This window comes from Rissa tridactyla, chromosome 7 (assembly GCF_028500815.1).
Source record: "Rissa tridactyla isolate bRisTri1 chromosome 7, bRisTri1.patW.cur.20221130, whole genome shotgun sequence".
Taxonomy (NCBI): domain Eukaryota; kingdom Metazoa; phylum Chordata; class Aves; order Charadriiformes; family Laridae; genus Rissa; species Rissa tridactyla.
In genome coordinates, this window is record NC_071472.1 from 23,727,004 (window position 1) to 23,742,135 (window position 15,132).

The 15,132-nt window shown below is 42.6% G+C and overlaps 1 protein-coding gene across 23 annotated transcripts in view; it reads right to left on the reverse strand.

Moving 5' to 3' along the window:
• HDAC4 (histone deacetylase 4) overlaps window positions 1-15,132 on the reverse strand; it is a 415,745-nt gene that overhangs the window by 227,485 nt on the left and 173,128 nt on the right. For 18 of the 23 annotated variants that reach the window (XR_008467801.1, XM_054209794.1, XM_054209784.1 and 15 more), the window contains 4 exons: window positions 10,073-10,213; window positions 7,092-7,204; window positions 471-587; window positions 189-387 (listed from right to left, as the gene is read on the reverse strand). Coding sequence is in view for 22 of the 23 variants with exons in the window: in XM_054209794.1 (XP_054065769.1) it covers window positions 189-387; window positions 471-587; window positions 7,092-7,204; window positions 10,073-10,213 (570 nt within the window). In the remaining variant the exon portion in view is untranslated. The remainder of the gene's footprint in view (window positions 1-188; window positions 388-470; window positions 588-7,091; window positions 7,205-10,072; window positions 10,214-15,132) is intronic. The other 5 variants (XM_054209780.1, XM_054209777.1, XM_054209779.1 and 2 more) reach the window with 1 other exon arrangement.

Sequence of the window (15,132 nt, forward strand, 5' to 3'; positions counted from 1 at the left end):
ATGCCACCACTATCCAACGTATCAACAAACACATCCTAAAGGTCACGTATCTTATACCTGCAGAATGTACAGAAGATGCAGTATCTCTTTCATACAAGAGAACACTTGACAAAAAAGCCCCACAAATGTCACCTATTCTCTTTCCCCAGCTGGGAACGAGTTTTGCGTATTGTCTATGGAGCACTCACCTGTGACGAGGGGAGTTTGTGCAGTTGGCTGTTCCAGTAAGACCATGTGTTGCAGAAGAGGGTTATGTGCAGTTCCCCCATCTCTTTCCAACGTTGTAGTGCTCAAGTAGGGAGTGAGGTGGGTGCCAGGAAATAAAGAGATCCGCTGCTGTAAGGTTGGGATAGTAAGTCTCTCTGCATCCTGCTGCGCTGATCCTCCCTGCAAACACACGATTGATGGCACATTAAGGCATAAATCGGTGGAAGCACCATTTCAAAGGTTGCATCCCCCCCACCACTTACACTGGAAGGGCCAGTTGCAGGCAGTCCTAGCGTGATGTTGGGCAAAGAAGGAGATGTGTAGAGTGGAAGCTGTGTTACCGAGCCTTCACGATTCACGAGTCTGTGAGCCAGGCTGGTCTGGAAACAACATAAAGAACATTGTCCTGGTGAGAGAGCATCCACAGATCAGATCAAGGACACAGGTCACTTGCTGTGAGGACACATCAGAAACGTACAGAGCTGACATCGGAAACATCGAAAAGGGGAGCTAAGCTGTGCTTCAGATCCAGCCTAAAATAGGCACAGACGAGATGCGTGCCCTCAATGTCGCTGCCGTGGCCATGCAGGGGGCGAGGAGACCAGGACAACCAACACAGGGATGATCTCGCTGTGCAACTGCCACCAACATCGCTGCCCTACAGAGAGGCCTTCTACAGTTTATTTCATCTTTCTTGGAGACTAAATCTCACCTCTGCATCCTCACCAGTACTCTGCTTCTGCTCAGGCTTCATGTGGCGCCACAACAAAAAGCTTTTGCAAATATTTAACAGCTTGCTTGTCCTTCTCCAGTATTTGCCCTTTTAAAGCTAAAACAGATTACCTTAAAAAAATGGCATTACAACGGCTGTTGTTCTCTTTAGCAAATCACAGACAATTTGTGCTATTTACTAGTGTACTTTAGTTTAAATCAGACTTTAAAAATTTCATCAAAAAGCCTTAAGGCTGCATTTATGTAGCTATTTCCTGATTTTCAGGATGAAATGCAAGATTTACTGCATTATCTTATGGCCATTTAAAGCAGGAACACTTAAGTAAAAATACCCTTAATTTCAAAACAAGTCTGATTTGAAACATGCGCTAGAAAACCGATTATAGAAAACACATTATTTTAAACTGCCCTATTTTCCTGTTAGGAAACAAGTGTTCTAATCACCCTGAATTCTCTGTAGGTGATTTTCCAACTGAAATAAAATAGAGTTTAGATTTCAAAAAGACTTTCTATAGAATTTCTACTTGTTATCTCAGGTGCTATTATGAAAAAAGGGACTATGATTAACTTTAATATTATACTATGGAACAATCTATATTGAGGTAACAGAGATCTGAAGAACGGCTTTATACATTTTAGATCTAAATTCATAGTCCCATAAGTCAATGAGACTTTGTGGGTTTTTTCTTGCGCTGTAGATATAGGACAACTCTGGATAATAAAACCCCATTTTTGTCCCTTCAAGACTCTAAGGTGAGACTTAAAAAATTGCAGCAATTTTTTAGGGGGGCGGGGAGGGGGGAAGCACATAAGAACTAACATTGAAAACCCAACATTTTCTATAGAATGATCTTCAACAGCGACCCTGCCTCCTTGGATTTATGGGAATTTAACTGGGCTGGCTGACAGCTTTAACAGGACCTCAGTTCGTGCTGCCCACGCAAGAAGGACAGGAGGAGTAAAGCCTTCCCACACCCGCCTTTGTCACGGTTATCAGACACTGGGCTGCCTTTTCAAATGGACTCTTCAACGGGCCACTAACTCACCAGTCATTCTCTCCTAGTGTCACGCTTTGTCTAAATTCCTCACATTCAGCAAAGTCACCTAGTTTTCATACGACCGTGTGCAAAATTTCATCTGCAAAGTGAATTTTTTCTTATTTTCCTTTGCCTTCTTTTGCTTTCATTAATGTCATTCAAGCTTACCGAAAATGTATTACAGATCAGTTCTCCCGTAAAAAGAGTAAAGGTGTTTTTAAGATCCCAGTTCACAATTTGCTGCCACAAAGGAGGAAATCCGCAGGGAGCGTTTTGCTGTCGACCAGTACCTGTAAGGGCATGTGATGGTGCATACCCACACAATGCTGCTTCCAAGTAATTTTGAGCACTGCTGGCAATTTTGCTTTAATTTAAATTACATAATGTTAGCACGCCACATTGAGAAAAGATAGTTATTGTCAGCGGAGTAATGAAATATTTTACTGGTATCATAAATGAAACAAAACTACATCCATTTTCTTTTTGAACAATCAATACTCCATAGTTGTGCCTCAAACTATCTCCTGGGGATTTGTTTTAAAAACAACAAAGAGAAAAATGCATCAGCTTGACACTATCCGCTTATGATATTTAGCAGCGTTATCATCACTTTAAATACACAGATCCCATCTATGGGTTGTACACAAACATTTTTTGAATTGCACAGAAGAGAACAATTTCAGCATGTACAATTTTCATCTGCAGTCAAGTACTTTTTATAGTCTCGTATCAACTGCATTGGCAATGAATATCATGTACCTTTCAGAGATGGAAAAACCTTTAGATTTAAAAACAGTATTTAAAAATAGACATTGTCTATTCAAAAAGGAGGCAGAGAGCTGTAGTCTTTCCACACTGAAGGCAAGCACTGAAACTTAAATAATGAACTCGTATACCATCTTCCAACATATCTGAAATGGCTCAAGAGGTGACCTAGCAAACTAAGCAGCAAAGAGACATATATCTCATTTAAAATAAAATATGAAGGTTAGCATGAAACACTTAAAGTTGGCAACATTATTTTTTCAGAAAGATTTAAATATTTCTAAATATTTAAAAGTGAGAACATGAGAAAGCCTGGTCAAATAGTATTAAATAAATCTCCAACACTTGGGCTACCAGGTGCTACTATTACTGAAGGAGATTTTAAAGAAACCAAAAGCCTACATCACCGAGTTTTGTTTTGTTTTGTTCCCCCCCCCCCCCAAATGAACCTATAGAGGCAAACGGATCAGCTAGTATCACACAACATCAAATGCTGAAAGAAAGTGCAGAGTTGTTTTTCCCCAAATACAAATGGAAAGGACTATGACATTTAGCTAAGCCATTTAAGTACGCTTGAAATGCTGGGAGAACAGTTTGTGCAACAGGTTATCAATGTTCGGTTTGCCACCACACAGCAATTTAGTTCTGTGATGGCAACGATCCAATACACTTAACGCAGTCCTGGGCAGTTTTAAAGTTGGAACTGCACGATCATTTGTATGTTATGTTTTTCCCATTTTCCAAAAATTATAAAAAGGTGGAAAAAAACCCAACCAAACCAAGACATTATCATCAGGGAAATGAGAATGAGATTTTCTTCCTCCTTTTTGCATAGGTTGTTTGGAGATGGTGCACCAAATGCTGCTTTTTTAAAAATTCTAGATCAACACACTTGCCTTACATGCAGTGGCACCGCTGTGAATTAGGCACTGTGGTACCGTTGCAAAAGGAGCAAAAACAACTCCCAGGGCAAGGTTTTGGTAGTACAGAGATTTTTTCCAAATCGTCTGCAACGCTCATGCCTCAGCCTAACTTACAAAATTGCTGCATTACAAGCAGTTGATGAAAAGAGTTTTACTTACAGTCTGCATCCATTTTATTCGGTATTAGTTCAAATTATTTCGTTGAAAAATAAAATGGTTAAGGAGAATACTACAGCTTCATATTCACCTGTGCGAGCTAACTCTGACTTACAGGAAGCTGCCTGCTCTGTCTGTACCACAAGAAATTGTCGAATCCTCTGTTTTTTCCATCAGCAGTAATTGGAGATTTGCAGTTTGCTAACTACAGACAAGATTGACAGCTCCTGAGTCAGCAAACCCAGTAACTCAGCACTAGTCTCCCGGGGGCTAACACAAATGTACCCAAGATGTGCCCTCAGCTCAGCCAGTCTCCAGTTCTGCAAACACGATAAATAACCTGCTATAGAAGATACCTTTTCCCAGGTCTGCTCCAAACTACTAAATGGTCGGTGTCCATCTCAAAAGTCATGTCTCTAGAGCAGCTTCAGCTCCCAGTGTCAAGTGAAGATTCCACTTTACACCGTCTTAATCTTTTCAATAATTGTCTAAATCTTGTAAGGTCTACGGTAGACTAGAGGGGGTATAGATACATGTTGGATAATTTGGAAGAGGAGAGGCTGGAGTAGAAGGCATATTGCCTATATTAAATGCTGTTACACTACATTAGAAAGAAAAATAAAGTGAAGATCTCTACAAAACTAGAAAGCAGTAAGGGCTTACATTTATACCTTAAGAAGTCCTTTTCAGTTCTAAATGACAATTTGGGGAGAAGAAGTCCAAGCCTGTCATAGAATTGCCTAGGTTGGAAAGGACCTTTCAGATCATCAAGTCCAACCATCAACCTAACTCTGACAAAAACCATCACTAAACCATATCTCTAAGCACTGTGTCTACCTGTCTTTTAAATACCTCCAGGGACGGTGCCTCAACCACTTCCCTGGGCAGCCTGTTCCAATGTCTGACAACCCTTTTGGTGCAGAAATTTTTCCTAACACCAGTCTAAACCTCCCCTGGAGCAACTTGAGGCCACTTCCTCTTGTCCCATCGCCTGTTCCTTGGGAAAAGAGACCGACCCCCACCTCACTACACCCTCCTTTCATGCAGTTGTAGAGAGCAAGAAGGTCTCCCCTCAGCCTCCTTTTCTCCAGGCTGAACACCGCCAGCTCCCTCAGCCGCTCCTCACAGGACTTGTGCTCCAGACCCCTCACCAGCTCCGTTGCCATTCTCCGGACCCGTTCCAGCACCTCAATGTCTTTTTTTGTGGTGAGGGGCCCAAAACTGGACACAGCACTCAAGGTGGGGCCTCACCAGTGCCCAGCGCAGGGGGATGATCACTTCCCTAGTCCTGCTGGCCACACTGTTCCTGCTACAGACCAGGATGCTACTGGCCTTCTTGGCCACCTGGGCACACTGCTGGCTCACATTCAGCCAGCTGTCGACCAACACCCCCAGGCCCTTTTCCACCAGGCAGCTCTCCAGCCACTCTGCCCCAGGCCTGTAGCGCTGGATGGGGTTGTTGTGACCCAAGTGAAGGGCCCAGCACTTGGCCTTGTTGAACCTCATACCATTGCCCTCGGCCCATCGATCCAGCCCATCCAGATCCCTCTGCAGAGACATCCTACCTTCAGGCAGGTCAACACTCCCACCCAACTTGGTGTCGTCTGCAGTCTTACTGAGGGTGCACTCAATTCCCCTTGTCTAGATATTAATATTAAAGATATTAAAGAGAACTGACCCCAATACTGAGCCCTGGGGAACACCACTTGTGACCAGCTGCCAATTGGATTTAACTCCATTCACCACCACTCTCTGGGCCTGGCCATCCATCTTTTGACCCAGCGAAGAGTACTCCTTCCCAAGCCATGGGCGGCCAGTTTCTCCAGGAGAATGCTGTGGGAAACGGTGTCAAAGTCCAGTTAAACAACATCCACAGCCTGTCCCTCATCCACCAAGCGGGTCACCTTGTCATAGAAGGAGATCAGGTTTGTCAAGCAGGACCTGCCTTTCGTGAACCCGTGCTGACTGGGCATGATCGCCTGGTTGTCCTTCATGTGGCACTGATGGCACTCAGAATGATCTGTTCCATGACATTCCCAAGCACCAAGGTAAGGCTGACAGGCCTGCAGTTCCCCGGATCCTCCTTCCAGCCCTTCTTGTGAATGGGCTTCACATTTGCTAACCTCCAGTCAACTGGGACCTCCCTGGTTAGCCAGGACTGCCGGTAAATGATGGAAAGCGGGTTGGTGAGCACTTCTACCAGTTCCCTCAGTACCCTCGGGTGGACCCCATCTGGCCCCATAGACCTGTGTGTGTCCAGGTGTTGGACCAGGTCCCTCACCATTCCCCCTTGGATTATGGAGGCTTCATTCTGCTCCCGGCCCCTATCTACTAGCTCAGGGGGCTGGGTACTCAGGGAACAACTGGTCCCACTACTAAAGACTGAGGCAAAGAAGGCATTAAGTACCTCAGCCTTTTCCTCATCCTTTGTCACCATGTCACCATTTTTACAGTCCTGATGTTCAGACAGACGCTATGTTCATGGGGAGAACATGGGGTAAACTGCATTAAAAAAATAATGCACCAGTGACACAACACAACACACCGGTTTTCTACATGTAAGGTTTATGGTGGGAACCAGTTAACATGGCCCACGCCCCAATATCTGCCTTTAGAAAAGGGTGGGCTTCAGTCACCCTGAACACAGGAGCTGCTGCACTGAATCAAATCCTTGTTTACCCAGTCCAATACCCTGCACTTGACATCGGCCGCAGAAGCCTCAAGTGATGGTGAAAGTTTACGGGATTATAAACTAGCACATGGCATCAGGCACCAAGCTTTCAAATCCCTAAGCACGGAGGAAAAGGTTAAAACCATTCCTTTTAATCGAGGTCATATTTAGACTAACCTACTGTACACAACAAATTCACCCTATATACAATATACAAGAACAGATTCCTCAGATTTTACAATACTCACATTTGACCAGGAAACACTCTTGATATTCTGCCTTGCTAAATCAATTTTATTTTTACTCTCTCCTCACAACAAAACCACTACAAGTTACCACAAGCAGCTTGTGAGCTGGCTCAAACTAGATTTAATAAACAGATAATGCATCCTGTCAGCCCAGATTGAGAGGTAATTCCCAAAGTCTGCTCCAAGTCATGATCTGGGTGGGTTTTTTTGTTTGTTTGGGGTTTTTTTGTTGTTGTTTTTTGGTATGTTTTTTTCAAGCATGGTGCGCACCGGTTTGTATGCCCAAATTCCTAAAACTGCAAAAACCGATTAGAAACCCAAGCATTAAAAATCAAGAGGAAGGGCTCTGTACCTCTGCTTGAATACTCGTGACTGATCCTGCAATTCCATTCTCGGTGCTTATGTTATTGGAGCTGTTGTTTGGAGAGCTGGGACCAGATCCAGGAGCACTGTTGCATGCAGAGTCTGAAAACACATCCAAACGCAACTTTTAGCATTACAAACAATCTCCACAATGGTATTTAGACAGATAATAACTGCTTGAGTTTTGTTTTGAAGGAAAGCAACCCTCCTCCCCCCATTTTCCCCCTAAATCTTCCCAGGGCTCTTAAAATACTGACAAACACTTTCAAATGGTCTGCCCAAGTACCTACTTACCGTATTCATATCTTCTCCTCATGGGGGTTTCTCTTACAGTATATTAATAACTTTAAATAAGATTGCAAGATAATAAAAGAGAAGGAAGGCTTGAAGAGGCCAAACTGGAGGATGTTGGATTGTCCTGATTCATTTTTCTAGAAGTGCTTCTCTCACCCTCTTTAGCCTATAACCCTAACGACACCCTCTCGCCACATATTGCATCAGACTTCATGCTGGAACCAGGGAACCATCTCTGCATTGACATTTTTCCCATGCAGGCTTCTGGTGCCTCTGGATTTACTGGAAATACGCTGCCAACACCAAGCCCTCATGCTGATCATGCATGAGAGCTGAGCTCTGCTTTTATGAAGAAGAACCGAGATTTTCCGGTGGAGGCAGGGGGGCAGGTGTGATGTCCCTGTCACCTGCAAAGTGCCCACACTGTGCCAGGTCCTCAGAGAAACACAACCTGCCTTGGGCTGCCCTTCACACAACACCACGGCTCCCACAGCACCCAGGTCCCAAAAACTGCCTGGGGACTGACTCACAAGGACGATATTTTGCCAGGATGGCAAATTGAATTGTTTTAAGAGATTTAAAAGCTGCCTGAGTGGCGTGGGACTGGATGGTTGAGCACATTTTCCAAAAATCAGGCAAAACTCTATAGGGTCCAAAACAGTAAATCTGTTTCAAATCACTGCCTTTTATTTATTTTACTCAGGGAGCAAAACACTTTCTCACTGGAAAGACCCAAGGCAGAGTTAATCCCCCCAAATAATTCTGTTACCACCCAAACGCTCAGAAAATCCTCTCAGAGTTGTATATTTTATCAACACAGTTCCTGTGAACTCAGTAACCAGAACCACAGAGACGACCAGCCTGAAATCAAAGCCTCCCCGTTAATGATGCAGAAATAACAACAAACAGAAACAGAGCATGAAATTGCAACAGCCAGAAAACTTCCCTCAGAAGGTCTCTCACCTGGTATATGGCACAGCTTCCAGTGTTTCTCCTTTTATTTTGGAAGGTAAACAACATTAAAACTTTTTTTTTTCTCTGAACTTTCCTCTTCCCCAAGCACAGGATTTGCCCAATGCCAGAAGAATCTCCCAGCAGCTGCAATGGTTCAGGCTGCAGCAGTCTCATAATTGCCGCAGGATGCCCCAATAGAAATAAAAGCCAATTGTTACAATTTGGGGGATTTTAAAAATTTATTTCCTTGCTGGCATTATACGGTACATACTATTTTGCTATTTCAAGCCTTACAAGTACCTCCAGCAAAGCAGCAAAGAGACTTTTTTAAAAAAAGAAGCCTTGTTGCTTTTTCTTAGCTCTGCATTTGGGGAGGCATCTCGCTATCAAGAAAATTCAGCATTAACATCCAACGGAGCACCTAAAGTCGAACTTCTCCATGGAAAGCAACTTCAGAGAGTCCAGGTGTTTTGAAAAAATATTCTGAATATTCTGGGACCATCTCATTGACTACAACATATTAGATCTCGTGTATACTACCTAGACACAGGAAAAGTATCTGGAACATTCAAACTGTGACTGAAGATGTATTCTTCAGGGATTAAACATAATTTCTATTCCTTGAAGTGGGACTTCTTTTAAAAGTTATTTTCCATTCAAAAGCCCCCTCTTACTGTAACAACTCTGCTATTTTTCTAGCCAGGTTCCAGGCTGGCTTCTTGAACCAGGTCCATGCTCAGTGAGAGGCAGGAGCTTCTACTACCATTTCTGAAGGCATTACTGGGATCAAACGGTCAGCCATTAGGGCCTGATTTATCCTAAAAGCTATGTGACATAGCAATATGAGTGAAGTAAATTCAATTTTCAGATCTGACATAAATTACGCTTAGCTGTTAAAATCATCTATTCCCCCTGCAAACACAGAGGCTCTAACACAAAGTTGTACGTAAAGCAACTGGGCTTTCTAAAGAGAGCTCACTGAGTTTGTTTGAATGACAATAGTGTGCCTTAAAGTGAGACAAAAGTCCGGAAACGCTGTCACATAGCGGTACTTACACAGAGGCATCCCTAGATGGTGCTAAGAATTAACTTTATGGTAATCTATATAATCTGCTTTACACTGATCTCTCTTTACAAACTTTACTCCCAGAAGAGTATTATTTTTCAACAAGAAACCATCAAGTAAGTAGTCAGAAATATATATATATATATATATAAATGCCTTACATGTTTTAAAACTTTGGCATAATTACTTAACAAGGAACTATGGCAGCCTGCCCAAAGCCTAAAACAAACAGGGGCTGTAAAGCATTTACTGCTGGAGGATGACAGCCGTGAATTATGGCCTCCCCACGGATATTAACAGGATCACCTTTGAGAAATTTTATTTCTCAACAACCTGTTGCTGAAGATCATAGAAATGCTTGGGAAAAAAATAGCACTCTGGTGGCATGTCTGCATCTGTCTATGCACTTCTTAAACTACAAAAGCAGCTCATTGAGTTGGGTAATGCCGACTCAATAGATGGGTACCCAACAGACCAACGCTGCTGACACCCACCTGCATCATGCATTGCTGAACTCTGCTAATTTTGGTGAATCCTGGATGAAGTTGAGACACACAAAAGATCCACGGTACACAATTAACTAGATGTAGGAATTCATTTTGGAAAGGCACATTCTCATTTAAGCATGCGGCTGCCGGCGCAGGTTTGTTGCTTACCCGACATACCTGTGACATCCAGTGGGCGCTTCTTAAGAGCAGTAACCACTGGACCATCTTTTCTGCGCAAGAGGGGGCTGCTCCGTCTTTCAGCAACTTTTTGCTTTAGTCTGGATCGTAACTTCAGATTGGGTTCAGATGCTAAACAGAAAAAGGAAAAGCAAACAGTGTTTTGGTTAATGCTATTTCAGTAGTTTTTTACTTAACGCAAAGGTGTGTTGCAGTTCAGCATTTGCAGAAGCCTAAACAAAATTAGTCATTTGATAGTATATATTTGGAACAAAGACTTCTTAATACAATGAACAGGTCCCAGCCTACATGATACCTGAATTCACTGGTGATAAAAGTCAATATCATTTTAATTAAAAACTACTAATCATCCTGCAATGTCTTCTCTCAAGTGACACAGACTTACAATCTGCTGGGAATTCATTCGGACTAGTGCAGAGAGCATCATTCGCATCCCCTAGTTCCACACCTCTCCCCAACTTGCTTCCAAAACCAGTGGTAAACTTAACTTACAGGATCAAAAAATATCAACACAGGAATTGGTGAGACAAGTGAGATGTTGGTGTTTGGTCAGCATGGAGCACCACCATGGGGCTGAGACTCTATCTGCCATGTGTTGCTGAAATGAGCAGCTTCACACCCTTGGAGTCATCCGACCCCAGGGTGAGCTGGCTTAGGGAGGTACGCCAGGGGAGGGGGAAAGAAAATACAAAAATCAAACACAACAACCAAAACAGGTGAATGCTTTCCTGCTGGTTCACCTCCCTGACGCAACTCACCTTGGAGTCAGATGAGCCCGTGTCAACTGGAGCCAGCGTCAACTCAAGAAAAAGGGCATAAGAGTGTGGCCAAGGCCAAAGCCAACACCAGGGAGGAGAAGGTTTGCTTATTTGGGGAGCAACTTTCTTACATCATCACAGCCACAAAATTAAACCATATCTAAAGCCACATCAAATACTTTGAAAAATTCAGGGCTGCCAAGGGTAGGTGCACAAGTATTTCCCAAGACCACAGCCTGACTTGCTTTGTGTACATCATACCTTTGTGAGACTCTCTTGAACAAAACCCAAATCCTGTACCCAAATCCTGAGATTTAATTTCTCCTGAAGTTGAAGTAGAGCTTCTGGGAACCCCTAATGCCTCTGGGCTAATGACAGTTGGCAACACTGAACATGTTTGCATGGCACAGCTTATCAAGTTTTTAGAAAGGTAATGAAGCCTTAAGTCAAGATTCCTCCTGCAAGATGATTTTCTCTGTAAACTTTCTGATCTCTCAAGTATACATGAAGTACCTGCTTTGGCGCTTGAGGCTCCTGACAGTTATGAGATTTGTGAACTGGCCCAATCTTTTCCCTTCCTCAACCTCTTTAACGACTCTGCGGCTTAATCCCTTTGAACCGGCAAATCCTGCGCTCTCACCATTAACTACCGATCCACTCGGCTCCCCACGCTCCAGGGCCAATAATCTACATTTCTTTAGAAGAATTAAAATAGGGTTTACAAACTAATTTGAATTAACTAAGTCTGGCTACAGATATATTTCCCTACAGTTGGCTTTGACCACTGGGTCACATAAACGATCAAGCCTGACAATGTTAATTGCAGGGCTCAAAAGTCAGAAGGCTGATGAATTGAAGATCAAATGCTTGAAGTTAAGCCATCAAAACAGTTCTTTGATGAAACTTTTGGGAGGGCAAAAAAAAAAAAAAAAAGAGAGCAGCTTTTCATGACTGTTTTGGACAGAAAAATGCCCACAAGAGATAAAAAAAGCACTAAAAAAAAGTGTCAGACTCCTCAAGATGATGCTTAAAATGCAGTACGAAGTGCATTAGCAAAGGGAGAATCATCTTATAGGGAATTTGCATATAAAATGGCAGGGGACTGAATGCAAATCTGTCATCTGCTTGGAGGGCAACATTAGAAGAGCGGACTAGCTAAAATACAAGCGTACACTCTCACTAGCTACTTCATAAAGTTCTCTTCAAAACAGAAGTTGACTTACTAGTTTAAAAGTACTCTTTGAGCATGTGAACATTCGGTACGTCATCCCACATCCTTTAATTCGTTCCAAATATCGAGTATTAGTAACTGTCTAGATGCTCTGGTCAAAACTTTAAAGGACAAATGGGAACATGTCACAGCGAGATGCTGATACATCCATTTTAGATACATTTGCACTGTCAACCAGCAAAGGAAACACCAGCCTATGCCACAGCTGCTGGAAGGATCTGTCTTCTGACAAAGAAAAATATGACAATAAAAACTGTACTTCAGTGCAAATTTTATTCATATGCAATTTATACCCTGCGTGGTGTTTATGTGATGTCTTCTGTTGGGAACAGAAAAGTAATTGTGCCGCTTTCAAATACAGAGAATGAATTGGTTAGAAAACACCTTAAAAATAGGCAAGGAAACAAAAGATTTAGGGTCACAGATTACTCAGCACTACCAGGTACATCCCATACGTAAAGCCACAATAAAAATATCCTTCTGTGTAACAGGAAGGGAATGAAGATAGAAAATTACAGCCTTAAAAGAGAAAACACCCCAAGAATAAGTTATAGCATTCTAATTTGTCAGACAAAACTATTTTCAGGCAAAACTATTCCGTATATTTCTCCTTCGCTTCCTCAGCTGGAGGATCAAGTTTTGAAACACCAAACAGTCTATTTAAAGAACTGCATTTGTTTAGTTTGCTCTGATTTTGTTCTGTTTATCCCCCAGATATAATCCCAAATCTAACATGTCATCAAGACTTCAGAGAGCATAATCCTAAATGCATTTAATTGGGTGCTATAGAGCCCAAAGTAGGTGAATTAAAATTCAGCACAGGCAGCGCAGAACAGTCTCAAATTCAAAGAATTTACATATAGAGTATTTATAATAAAAGATATAGCTTTCAACAGAGGTATTTCCAAAATGCAAAACAGTAATTCAAGCTGATTCGGATGGTTTTTAAACTACCATATAATAAAAAATACTTTTAAGCTGAAGAGAGCTGTCCTTCAAATACAGACTAGGAATTTAAGCAACACATCACTGTCAACACCAGACAGTCAACACAGCTTCAACGTTCTCTCAGGAACACCGATTCCAATGAAAATCTCCCGATATTCACCCTGTCAGGCAACACGCCCAATCAGAGCCTTGCTCCCCACCACTAACCAGCGTAAACTTAAGAGAACTGGAGACTAAATTACAAAACTTACTGGTCTTCAACACCTTAAGGTGAAATCTTCTAAACAAACGCCATGAAGTTATCAAAACATCAGTCTGATTCCTGTTTAGCAAACAAATGAAGCCCATGCTCAAGGCTGAGTCAGCTTCCACAAAGCCAGTGGGATTTCTTAAGCAGTGACACACTTAATTTGGCCTATAATAAGGATTTATACAAAGAATATTTTGTTTTCCTCAGAGCAAATTAATAACTAGAACATAAGCCAAAAGCTTCCCTAGTTTTCACAGGCTCAAGCCCAAGTTACCCCTCTTATACGTCATTTATTGCAGCAGGACCCATGTAATCCAATTCTTTAACATTTATGTCATTCTCATTGTTTTTTTCCTAGAATTGCATACCCTAAGCCGCTGAACTAATCTGACATTAAATCTATGTAAGTCAAAAAACACAAAGTCCTGGGCAGAGTTTGCCCTGTTCCCATTACCCATCCACATTTATGAAAAAAAAACAAAACCAGACAATGCACCATGAAAACCCCGATCCCAGTCCTTGCATGTCTTAATTTCGGCAGCTGGGGACCGAGAAGGGCTGTTATTCTTCTACTATTATTTTGAAGCTTCATACTAAGCCTCACCAGCCAGGCAAAGGCCAACCTTTTCTCTCTTCTAATGTCCAGGTCATCCTGTGGGTGAGCAGAGGAGAGGGAGAGAAGACAGCTGTCTGAAACCGGCCTTTTGCACAACCCAAAATTTTAATGAAGGTGAATTAACTTTTGCTTAAAACGGGAGAGGCCACAGGTTCTGCAACCAAGCATTCAGACCCCACTCTGCATCTGCTTTGCCCCCTGCTTGACTTTATCCAAGACCTTCATCACTGCTCCTCCACACGCACAGTGTGTTCTCTCGGATCGTGACCTATCTAGTCAGAAGGACCTGATAAGGCTGGAAAAAAGTCTGACCTATCTAGTCAGGAGGACCTGACAAAGCTGGACATGGCAAAGTTCACCTACAGTCAAACAAAAAGACCAAAAATCGTTTCACCATTATCCCTCTGAAGACCAAGTGAGCCGATATTTCTAATTGTCAATATTTGTAGGCGTCGGCATGGAGGGGGATAAGAATAATATGGTCCCTCACAAACCTATCTAGTGGAGACAGGTGGCATCACATGAAACAATAAGTCTAAGAACTTCGGTACATGATTAGAAAGGGACAGATACAGATATTTGCTGGGTTGTCTTACTTTTCTCCTAACTTTGTGCTGGCACGAGCACTGTGTAATAGCCCCATAGAAGGGCTATTTATGGAAGACTGTGTCCTTAAAATGAAAACTTGTTAAAGGCCAACATTTGGCACTTCTCATGCTAAAGTTTAGTAGTAGCAGCATCTCAGCAGTAGAAAGAAGGCTTTAACACCCATTAAACTGAGCACACAATGTTAACACCTTTTTTACAGTTTCACTATCATTTGCTTGCCTGACCACAAAACCACGCGAGATCACAGCGTAACGGAGCACCACCAAGGTTTCCACTGTGAATAGCCAAAACTGGACTAGAAAAACAAACACGTGGAAATTACACACCTCATCTCTGCCGTTCCCTTTACAAAGCCTAAAAGAGAGCAGCTTTGCACAGTCCAAAGCATTATCTCAGAGGAAAGATAAGAGACATGTGGAAGGGCATAAGGGCTGGAAATGAGAGAACGAGTTCCTCCAATAAAGTGTTTAAAACAGCACTAAGCACTGCAGAAGGTAGGAGAAAAACCTGCAATTTCCGTACAGCATCCAAAAAGCTGCAGTGCCTGTAGCAGAGGGAGCTGCCAGGCACCTGAACACGAGGGCCGGTAACAGCTACAAAAACAGGGAGACCCCTCGC